Raw genomic sequence first — 12,499 nt, 5'->3', positions numbered from 1 at the left:
CAGTCTGGATGAAATTTCCATCCAAACCAAACTATGAACAGCCCTACTAGTACGAAGATTCCCTGTATTTAAATATGAACTAGCAAACCTTGCGCTGGTCAGAAGATGAAAATTAATAATAAAAAAGTGGGGTAAGTAAAATGATGGACTAGATTGCACCGTAAAACCTCCTTTGTGAAATTTCAAAGCCTTGTTCCTCTTAAGACACTAAATTAAGCTAGAGTTAGAACTCCTGAGGATGATGAAATGACACATTATTGTCACCACCAAAGGAGTTTGGCACATTATTATCATCAACAAATGGATTTCCAAAAGGATTGGTCGAGTTTGTGTCAAAGTCAATCACTGGTAGCTGCTGCTGCTGTTGCTTCTGCTGCTGCATCATCAGGAAAGTTTGCTCTTCGCTTATTGCTACTGTTTGTGTATTAGTTGCAGGTACTGTGTCACTGGGAGCATAGAACGGGTCCTGGTTATTATCTAAAGAATCAAAAGGATTAGGAGCCATTTGCCCGATCTGGCATGCACTCTTCTGATTCATTCCTGTAGCCATTGCACCATCATATAAACTTTCCAGTGTTAATTTATCCAGTCCACCAGCCTGCGTTTGAAAAAAATAATAAAAAAGTATATCAGGAAAAAAAAAAAAAAAGCCACAAATTTACATTGCTAATAATTCATGTTCGCGAGATTATGATCTATCCAAAATTAGCTAGGAAATTTAGCATTTTATTCAAGACACAAATCGTGAAACCAATGAATTAATGATGAAAGTAGAAGTTAAATTGTGTATGCAAGAGGATGTCCAACTGAAAGGAAACAGTCCGTGACTAACTTTACGCGAAATGTAAGTCCCAAATGCTTGATGGTTAGCTATCAAATAACAAGAAGGAAAGGAAGAATAATAGCAAGTGTTATTGCAGCAACAGCATGTTATTGAAAAATAAAGCATTTAAGATAGAGGGCTAAACAATTTACTCTCTGCAACTGCAACTCCATCAGAGCTTGGAGCTGTAACAAGTGCAAGCTCCCAACCTGTAGTTTGAAATGTTGAATTGATGCTAGTTTCACAATTTAATAGATCGTCTGTGATATTTCATGGAAGATATGAGTTAGGGTATGTAAATGTACACATAAATGCACAGAATTGTTTATCAATTTATCAATTGGAAAAAACAATAATAGCCACCAAAAACAAAGAATTTCACCAGAAGTAACACTTGTGAATGCGGGTGAATTTTTGTCATCCATTTCGGATGCTTCCTGGGTTAACTCATCCAAGCCCTGGTAGAATAAAAAGAATGCACAAGTAAGCAATGAAGAATATTCAACAAGAATAAGATAACCTGATAATAAAAAGTTGATCAGATCAAGTAAAATCCTAACCAAAAGGTCAGTAAAAAAAAGAGTTGCTGTTGTGGTCTCACTCTGGTTGCTCTTTGTTGGGTCTGATGATCTCAAACATACATTGGATTTTTCTTTAACATCAACATGTTTATAATCAATTAACAAAGTAGCATGTGGGGTAGAAACTTCTCTGGGGGTACCATCTTCATCCTCGCTGATCTGGTGTGTGGAAATGGAAATAGTATTTAATGCATAGGTTTGTGTTTATAAAAGCATTGCATTAGAATGAACAAGTGAAAATGATTTCCATCTGCGTTTGTACATTATCCAAAGAATCCCTCCCAAGACCTTTTATATATGCAGTCCAAATACAAACTAAGTAACCTTAGAACCATAATTTGCGAGTGTTTCTCTGAATTTCTTGTAGTTAAAGTATGATTTTAACTTTGTACAGTTTCATGCAGTATGGTAAACCAGGTATGCTAAGAAAAACATGGAATTAAATTTGAACTTGTGCATAAAATAGTGATTTTCCTCGATCATAATAATTTTTGTAGAACATAAGGAAAATACCAGAACAAATCTTTTGAAAATCATACTTGTATCCACTCAAAAGCTAAGACGTGTGGTGCCTCGGCCACATAGTCTTCCATTGCAGTTAAAAATGATGCAGGGGGCTGCACTTGTACATAGGAGCCAAGTTAATTAAGTGACAAAGTAATCAACCTGAAGGTACACACATAACAACAGGTCTAATCATAGGATTCCATACCATTTTGATTTTGATAAACTTCTGTTGTCGTCCAAAATCAACGCTCCTGCACATCTCAAAGAACTCAGATAATTTTTCCCCCTGCAAAGAAATAATGTGAATTGCAATCTGAAGTTTTTTGCATCATGAAAGACAGCTAGCCATGCAACGCACAATATATACCTGACTCACAGCCTTCTTATAAATTTCTAGCGCCCTGATTGCATCATGGCGCTCCATTTCAAAATAGTGTGACAAAATAAAGTCATTCTTCATTTTTTTTTTTTTTTGTCAGATTGTAAGAACCCAAATCCCCATTGCAAAAACTGTCAAAACTCACCTTGTCAACCACATTGAGAACTCCATCTGTAATTGCAACATATAACTTGACACTTTCACCCGCAACCTGAAAGAGAACTCCATAAAAGTTGGTAGGATTAAACAACACCAAACCACAAGTGTTATATGTACTGAATTGTAGACTATTCCTTACTATTGAAAGGGCATAATGAATCAAGCTGTTGTGCACAGCCATTCCCTGTGGCTGCAGAAATATGACAAATGAAAGTTCTGTCAAACTATTATAGATAACATGACAAAAAAATATTATGTTTATCGGAACTTGCAAGAGAAAACAAATGGAAAGCCGCTGCAGCATTGCCATATATGCATACCTTGCAAGCCAGAAGCCGAAGAAGAAGTTGTTGCATGGCAGGTAACTGCTCAAGTACGTCTGGGATGTCAAGCTCCTTTGTTCTCTGTTGAGAATTTTGAAGAAATATACAAAGTCAATAATTCATCAAAATTCAAGAAGCCCAGACATCCAAAAGTAGATTACAAAACTGAGTGCAGGTTGATATTACATACTGAGGGATTTTTCCGAATGTCATATTTCAACACACAGAAACATTCAAGATGTTCTTCAAGATATAAAGCATATGCACGAACCCAAGCAGAATAATCCCATGCTTAGCACCAAAAAGACCTTTTCTCAATTAGTTCCTTACGCTGCAAACCTTAAGGACATTAGACAAGCAAACAGATATAAAATACCATGTGGACTTGAATCATCCCTGAAATGAGATAGGTTAAGCATAAGACGTTTTCCCTTGCTAAAATTAATTAGCTCTTCACGGAATGTATGATCTACTTCTCTCAACGCACGGTGTATTACAATCAATGTTTTTAATGCAACCTGAATATAAATGAGAAAATGACTCAAGCTAAAGGAGGGAATTTTAGGATAAAGAAATAAGAAATTATTTATCCCAATATAAAATAAGAATGAACTTGAAACAGAAAAGATAAAACATAATCAAAATAAATGTTTAATGATGAAATTGGAACAATAATTTTAGTGACCAAGGTGAAACTAAACTAAAATGTTAGTGATCAATGATTCTGTTTACCCCTCAACTGCCATGATTTAAGGTCACACTGGACTCTAGACTGGGATTCTAGACCAATTCCAGAGAAAAAAGTCATACTATTACAATATCATTTCTGAAATAAATTTGAATTGCAAATATTAACACTCCAGATTTCAAGGAAAAATCACAAATTCTTTCGCAAAAGAGAGACATTAAATTTATTCAATTTTAGAAAACAAAAGTAAGTATTTCAAGCCACCAGTCAAGGACTTAGAATCTATGTTCAAAAGAATCCTCCTAATGGAAAATGCTCTATTAAATAAATATCAACCGACTTGCCTTATTTCTTTACAGCAGTGATGAGGATTTTAAAAGACTGAATTTAGCAAAGTGATTAGAAGCATACCGTCCAATTATGCGTTTTGGCAAGACGCTTGGTAAGACCATTTATACAATAAGTAACATCAGCCCGAGGACTTGAAGCTGAAAGGGCACTAAAGATAGCTGACCAAACATGGACAGGTTGATTCAGTTATAACAATATAGGTAAGCCCTTATCAACAACTGCAGACTGAATGCTATATTTGATTCAAACTGGTACAAGAAACAAGCCACACATTTCATGATCAGACATCAGAAGTATGAAATTCAAATTTTACCATGCATCATTTCTAAATGAATAGACAATGCATTCATCAGTGCATGAATTTCCAATTTGAGCCACACAATTTAATCAACTCCAAATCAATGAAAGATCTCAGGCTAAAGCTTCAAAAAAGAGAGGAGAGTTTCACTCACTCATAATATGTTTCTCCTTTGCCAATATTTCATCATGGTTTGTGGCCTTGACAAGTGCAACATCAAGCTCCTAGAGCACAAGTCTATTAATTTTGACCACTTCTCAACATCTAAGATATAGAGATAGACAAAGAAAGAGAGAGGCAATATAATAAGTTTCCAGCTGCTAATTCACCTTGTTTTCACTATTTACTTTCGCCAATCCAACCTTTGTGGAGTCCTTCAAAGCTCCAATAGCTCTTCTCAAACTCTGCTGAGTGTTACCACTAGCTGCCATTCTATTTCAAGAAATTATCATTCCTTCAAACCCAACAAAGTATTGAACTTGAAGACACAGAACATTATAGTTCCAAAATTTCAATTCATGTACTTATTTTATCAAGAATTCAGGTTATGCCCCACCAAACAATTCACGTTTTAATGAGGAAAATCCTCCAGTATTTCGTGTCCTACAATGTCTAGGACAACTTCACATGTTACAACCATACCAATCCTTTTACTTGACCATGTCCTTTAAATGTTACCTTTATCCACTTTAAAGCAGCTTAGATAATTTATTACTTACTGTAACAAACACTTGAAAATCAGTTGTTAGTATTGAATTGATGGAATAGAGTAACCAATAACAGCACTAACCAACTGTATAAAACCTATAACTACGAGGAAAAGTAAACAAAAGATAACACCTAATATAGGAGAAAGAAGAATGAAGAAACAAGTGACAAAGAATTAACTTGGTTGCATGTAGAAAATTTAAGGGGGAATAACATATGAATTTATAACCTAAAATTTGAGAACTTACCAGTTCAGCAATGCAAGGAAAGTAAAGACAAATTTGCTCTGCAGAATCAAATTTGGTTCTACAGCAAGATATTCCGGGATATAAAAATCATGCAATATATGGTTTATGATCCGATACAATACGACTAGCCCAAAAGTTTTGATTAAACTGAGTTGTGTTACGTACTATAGAAAGAAATATAAGAGAATATGATTAGATATTCTAGAAGTTGGGTAAGTAAGGAATTGGAGGGAAATGTGGATGAGTTGTTAGGGAGCCAGCTGTTCTGTAGTTGGCAAGTGAGTCATTCTCTGATTGGCAAGATGAGACAGCTGAGGCAGTTATGAGATAGTTGTCGTAAAAATAACTCAGCTATATCTTTCTTGTATTCATTCCAGAATTTACAAGAAATACAATAACTACTCTTTATTCTCTTCTCTTCTCTCTCTCTCTCTCTCTCTTTTCTCTCTACTCTTCTATTATTTTTTGTTAGAGTTCTCAAACCCTAACATTGGTATCAGAGCTTTGCATCCAAGAAACTAGTGGGTAATTCTTTCTTAAAGGTCGCAGCCATGACTAGGTCTGTTGTGGTTGGCCCAGAAATGGTACAGATTGCAAAATTGGAGGAGCAAATGAGAAATTTGCAGGAAGTAACTCAGAGGAATGTTGAGGAACTAAATGATTTCAAGAAGGAGATGAAAGAGGAATTAAACAAGACTTCTTTAACCAATAATGCCATTTTGGAGGACTTGCGACAAATGATGATCCCTCATGTGGTGGAAAGGAATAAGGGTAGCAGCAGTTCAAATGAGGGTGGAAGCAGAGTCAAAAACAGGGGAATGCAATCTAACCCTGTAGTGCAACCAGTTCCTGTGGTACATTCAGTCTCTATAATCCAATCAATTCCTGCAGATAATAGGGGATTATTACCTATTCCTAACATGGGTGGTATGTCTCCATTATTGGCTAAAATTGAATTAGTTACTTTTAAAGGTAAAGAACCTAGGGCTTGGTTGAGAAAATGTGTTAAGTATTTTGAGGTGTATAGGGTCCCTCATGATCAAAGAGTGCAATTAGCAAGTCTTTTCTTGCTTGATAGGGCTAATACTTGGTTTCACAATTGGGAAAAAGGAGAGAAACATTCTTGGGAGGAATTTGAGAAGGAAATTTGTAGTAGGTTTGGGAAGGATGGATTAAAAGATATAGTGGAGGAATTTATAAAATTGAGACAGCAAGGGACAGTGGGGGAGTATCAAGATGAGTTTGAGGATTTAAGAATAAGGATGGAGAGGCTATTACCTAATTTGGGGGAATCTTACTTTTTGTCAGGATTTATAGGAGGTTTAAAAGATGAAATCAGATTAATGGTAAAGATGATGAAACCTGTCACTCTTTCCCAAGCTGTAGAAATAGCTAGATTGCGAGAACAATTGTTAGAAAACACCAAGAAACCTGGATCTACAACTAATTTTTCCAAATTCAAAGCCATGACTAATAGTCTGACAACTTATTCCAATTCTTCTTTTCAGTATTCCAGACCTTATCAAACCTATCAATACCCTCCTAGACCACCAAATTTTGATTCTCAAAATAAACTCAACCCCTTTGTTACCAAGCAACAATCAGTAGGTAGTACTGCTACAGTTGCTAATATTTCCAAAGTAGCCTCAAAACCTAATACCAATCAAACTCAACCAACAAGAAACTTACCTAAACTATGTTTTAGATGTGGTGAAAAGTATTTTCCAGGCCATCAATGTAAGTCAAAGACATTGAATGCTTTGTGTATGGATGGGAAAGATGAGGAATTGGATGAGGAGTAGCATGATGTGTGGGCTGATATAGAAGAATTGGGAGAGGCTAGTTCCACCTTATCTGTTCATGCTCTAGAGGGTAGTCATGGGGCTGACACTATAAGAATGTTAGGGATTCACAAAAATAGGCAATTGGTGATCCTCATTGATAGTGGTAGTACCACTAGTTTTATGGATAAGAGGATAGCATAGGAACTGAAATTAGACTTAGTGCAGATTCCATTTAAAGCAGTTACTGTTACTGATGGAAGAAAATTGGGTTGTAACCGTCTATGTCAACAATTTCAATGGAAAATGCAGCATAATGACTTTATGTTTGATTTCAAAATATTGGAGTTAGGTGGATTTGACATGATTTTTAGAGTTCATTGGTTAAAAGATCATAATCCTGTTCTTTTTTATTTTGCTACATCTTGTATTACAATTGCAAAAGATGGCCAACGCATTCAATTAAAGGGAATTGGTGAGGAAAATTTGCAATCTGGTTTGTGGCATTCTGATAATTTGTTGAGCAAAGGAGGGGTGGATTTTTAAACTCCTTTATTTTGTGTTCTGAATTCTAGCTTGTCAATAGATTCTTTGGCTACTGCAACTGCTGTTTCTGTTCCAAATGAGAGGCTGCAGGATTTAATTCAGAAGTATAAGAGTGTTTTTGCAGAACCTAAGGGGTTGCCTCGATTTAGGAGTCACAATCATGCTAGTCCCTTACAATCAAATGCTCAACCCATCAATATAGGACCCTACAGGTATCCTTATTATCAAAAGGCTGAAATAAAAAAACTTGTAGTTGATATGATAGAATCTTCAATAATTCAGCCTAGCACTAGCCCATATTCCTCTCCAGTTCTTTTGGTGAAGAAAAAAGATGGCACATGGAGGTTTTGCATCGATTATAGAAGGTTGAATGATCAAACAATAAAAGATAAGTTTCCCATCCCTATTATTGAAGATCTATTGGATGATTTGAATGGGGCTAAAGTGTTTTCTAAGATAGATTTGAGGGTTGGATATCACCAAATTAGGATGTTGCCCGAGGATATTCCTAAGACAACCTTTAGAACACACCATGGGCATTTTGAATTCAAAGTGATGCCTTTTGAGCTCACTAATGCTCATGCAATATTTCAAACCTTAATGAATCACATCTTCCAACCATTTTTGAGGAAGTTTGTGTTAGTATTTTTCGATGACATTTTGGTGTTTAGCAAGGATATGGAGTCTCATTTACTGCATTTGGAGGAAGTTTTTAAAGAATTACAGACCCAACAATTATTTGCAAAGCAGTCTAAATGTTTTTTTGGGCAAACTGAGATTGAATACTTGGGGCATATAATTTCAGGGGCAGGGGTATCTACAGACCCTAAGAAGGTGGCTGCCATGGTTGATTGGCCTGTGCCTTCGTCTGTTAAAGAACTCAGAAGTTTTTTAGGCCACACAGGGTATTATAGGAAATTTGTAAGGCACTATGGCATTATCTACAGGCCTCTTACTGAATTGTTGAAGAAAGATTCTTTTCATTGGAACAAGGTAGCCCAAATAACATTTGATACTTTGAGGAGATTGATGTCTGAAGCACCAGTCCTTGCTCTTCCTAATTTTTCTAAGCCATTTATTGTGGAAACTGATGCGAGCAATTGAGGAATGGGTGCAGTTTTATAGCAGCAAGGGCATCCAATTGCCTATATTTCTAAGGCATTTGGTCCTAGGAGTCAGACTATGTCAGTATATGAAAAAGAATTATAGGCTATTACTTTTGCAGTCAGCAAATGGAGACATTATTTGGAACAAGGGCAGTTCTTTATTAAGACTGATCATGAAAGCATTAAGTATCTTTTGGAGCAAAGGTTACATAACAATTTGCAGCAGAGGGGTATTTCAAAGTTGCTTGGTCTGGATTACAAAATTTTATATAGAAAGGGCATTGAAAATAAGGTGGCAGATGCTTTATCCAGAAGGTGTGTTGATGTGGATTCTTATTCTTATGCTATGTATTCAGTGGTGGTTCCAGTTTGGATGCAAAAGTTAATTGCTAGTTATGAAAATGATTGGAAAGCCTCTGACTTACTCCAGCAGTTGTTTTTGGATAAAGATGCAGTTTCTGGGTATCAATTGAATAATGGTATTTTGTATTATAAAGATAGAATGTATGTGGGGACTACTACCAATTTGAGGCAAGTGTTGTTGGAATCTTATCATAGTTCAGCAGTGGGAGGCCATTCAGGTGCTCATGCTACTTATTTGAAATTAAAGAATTTTTTTTTTTTTGGCCTGCTATGCTTAATGATGTCATGCAGTGGGTTCGTACCTGTGATACTTGTGCTAGATGTAAGGGAGAGCACTGTGCTTATCCAGGGTTATTACAACCTCTACCAATTCCTACTCAAGCTTGGCAGCAGGTGTCTATGGATTTTATTGAAAGATTGCTCAAGTCAAAGGGGAAAGACACTATTTTGGTAGTTGTTTGCAGATTTACTAAAATTTGGCCATTTTATTTCACTAGCACATCCATTTTCTGCTGTTTCTGTAGCCAAACTTTTCATTGATCACATTTTTAAGTTGCATGGAGCTTTTCAAGTTATTGTTTATGACAGAGATAAGGTGTTTACTAGCTTATTTTGGCAAGAATTGTTTCGAAGCATGAGAATTAAACTTAATTTTATTCTGCCTATCACCCTCAGTCTGATGGATTGACTAAAAGAGTTAATCATTGTGTGGAGAATTATTTGAGGTGCATGGTTCATTTGAGGCCTACTAATTGGAGCTTTTGGTTACCTATGGCAGAATGGTGGTACAATTCCTCTTATCAAAGTGCTATTTAGATGACTCCATTTGAAGCACTGTATGGGTATGCTCCACCTCTGTTTCATGAAAATTTTACTCTTGATTCATCAGTTGGGGCTGTAGGGAGATTGTTACAAGAGAGATAGCATCTTAATAATCTCTTAAAGGAAAATTTACAAGTGGCCCAGCATAGGATGAAGCAATAAGCTGACAAGAGGAAAATTGAGAGGGAATTTGTTGTTGGGGATTGGGTGTATTTGAAACTTCAGCCTTATAAGCAAACTTCAGTATCTATCAGATAAACCCTTAAACTTTCTGCTAAGTTTTATGGGCCATTCAGAATTCTTGCTAAGATTGGGAAAGTTGCTTACCAATTAGACTTGCCTCCAACAGCTACTATTCACCCTGTTTTCCATGTATCCATGCTTCAGAGGAAGGTTGGGGATGGTGTGGTGGTTGCTACTGATTTACCTGTTATGCAAGATGACCAGATTAAAGTTGTTCTGAGCAGTTTTGCGGACTGTGATAATTGAAAGAGGACACTAGAGAGTGGAACAGGGACTTATTAAGTGGCTTAATCTGTTAACAGAGGATGCCACTTGGGAAGATAGAAGCTTTATTGAAGGGCAATTTCCTGAAGTCTCCTTTCTTGGAAACAAGAGAGTGCTAAAGGAGGGAGTATTGTTACGTACTATAGAAAGAAATATAAGAGAATATGATTAGATATTCTAGAAGTTGGGTAAGTAAGGAATTGGAGGGAAATGTGGATGAGTTGTTAGGGAGCCAGCTGTTCTGTAGTTGGCAAGTAAGCTATTCTGTAATTGGCAAGTGAGCTATTCTACAGTTGGCAAGATGAGACAGCTGAGGCAGTTATGAGAAATCTATTCTCTTCTCTCTCTCTCTCTCTCTCTCTCTCTTTTCTCTCTACTCTTATATTCTTTTCTGTTAGAGTTCTCAAACCCTAACAAATTGATTAAACATGTTTTACACAATTATTGCAAGGGAAAAACAAGTAGTTCTAAAAGATTATCTTTTCATTCCATACTAACCCAGTTTAATTCAACTAAATCTCAGTTACATTCTATTGAGGCCAAAATTTTTAAATATTAAACATACCACCAGAGAAGATTATTCAGATCATAATTTTCTTTTCCTCGGATCAGAAGTTAACAATTATTTAGCACATATGCAATAAACAAAGGTTTTTTTCCATGTACTTCAATGATAAGACATATTACATAGCCATTGTAATTGGCATTTATAAGCTAGAAGCATAGAATTCTCAGGAATACTAATCCTAGAGAAAAAGATCAGAAAACATGCATAAACCTTCTATTCCTCTCCCACCTTTTTCTTTTCTCTATTACAGTATCATAAACGAATAACAAATGCATAAACTACCGCAATCATATGCATGAAAAGAATTGAATTGAATTGTCTCATAATCATGTGACTTTTGGCTTGATTTATATTTCTTTTAAAATCAATTATTTTTTAAGTTAAAAAATTTGAATTCTTTCACTTATTATGTCAGCAAACATAGCATTGACAAAAAAAAAAACTTGAATTGAATTCTTACAAATTTCTAGTTTCCAGACAAGCTGTGCAAGGTAAGTATTGGAGCATCATACCTAGTGGCAAAAAAAAATTAAAAAAAAGAAAAATTCATTTACAAGACACATTCTAGGTTCTTCCATTTTTCTTTGTAATTGTATGAGGAAGGGACGATACTTACCTTGCACAGCTTGTCAGCCAATAAATTAAGCTCAAACTACCAAAAAGAAAAATCAAATGTACATCATGAACAATCCAAATAATAATCCATGCATGCATAAATAATATTATAAATCAAAGAGTCAAATTCTATATACAGTTATTATATAAAATGAAATGGACCAAAACTCTGAAAATAAACACATAGATAGATGCATGCATTCAAATAGGACATGGTGTATTAGAACATGCATAAAAAGACAAAATAATAATAATAATAATAATAATAATAATAATAAAATAATCATGAGGAAGACACAAGATTACATGATTACAGTGATAAGGCATATACTTCAATCGCCGCCGACGCTGCGGCGGAGAATGGAGAAAACGCCGGAGAATTTACCGAAAGCAACCGTTTGTCACGAGGCTTTGGAGACCTGTTCAAAGATTGTTTGCGCCTAGTGGACATTTCCCTAGCTATTTTTCGTTCTTTGATTACCTTGTCAGTTATATATATATATTTTTTTTTCTTTTGAGACAACTTATGTCAGTTATATATATATATACACCTCATCACACGAAATATAGTAAACAGATATATCGTTTTAATAGTTTTTATGTAGGGAAAAGAAAGATGATTTTGGAATGTGAATTCAATTTTCGCATTAGTAAATGTTATCTCATATTATAAAAATATAAGATTAAGAAGGTGAATATAAATAGTTGGATTGCAATATTAAAGTGACTAATCAATTTGATATGTAAAATAACTTAATAATTTATATGAATCTATATTAACAATGAATTAAAATGTTATCTAATTAGCACCCTCCCCAAATCTAATATCTTTATATAAAAGCTAAAGACTTAAAAATGTTTAACAAAAAATTGACACTTATATTCATCAATAATTAATACATAGCATTATTAAAAATAATAATTTCATTTAAAATATAAAATATTTAGAATTTATTCATCAAAGTTACTTTTTTTATAAATTTAGTTATAATATTAGATAGTACTTAACTTAATAATTTTATTTTAAAATATATAATCATTTAAATTTAAAATATATGATAAAATGAAAGGTACGTAATATATGTAATATATATATATACACGAGTAATACTTTTAATTTCAAAAT

General features: G+C 34.7%; 1 protein-coding gene across 1 annotated transcript; it reads right to left on the bottom strand.

Moving 5' to 3' along the window:
- Positions 1-223: 223 nt before the first annotated feature.
- Positions 224-4,540, bottom strand: LOC110641890 (putative clathrin assembly protein At5g35200). Its single transcript, XM_058131621.1, has 15 exons — positions 4,439-4,540; positions 4,264-4,333; positions 3,872-3,969; positions 3,149-3,290; positions 2,963-3,063; positions 2,770-2,853; positions 2,589-2,639; positions 2,436-2,501; positions 2,279-2,365; positions 2,117-2,197; positions 1,944-2,021; positions 1,384-1,563; positions 1,206-1,281; positions 972-1,083; positions 224-602 (listed from the first exon to the last, which is right to left on the bottom strand). The coding sequence occupies exons 1-15, from the start codon at positions 4,538-4,540 to the stop codon at positions 224-226; spliced, it is 1,707 nt and encodes a 568-aa protein (XP_057987604.1).
- Positions 4,541-12,499: the final 7,959 nt, after the last annotated feature.

Source organism: Hevea brasiliensis, chromosome 13, assembly GCF_030052815.1.
Source record: "Hevea brasiliensis isolate MT/VB/25A 57/8 chromosome 13, ASM3005281v1, whole genome shotgun sequence".
NCBI lineage: Eukaryota > Viridiplantae > Streptophyta > Magnoliopsida > Malpighiales > Euphorbiaceae > Hevea > Hevea brasiliensis.
Note: the sequence above shows the minus strand (reverse complement) of the source record. Positions and strands in the feature narration are given on the sequence as shown.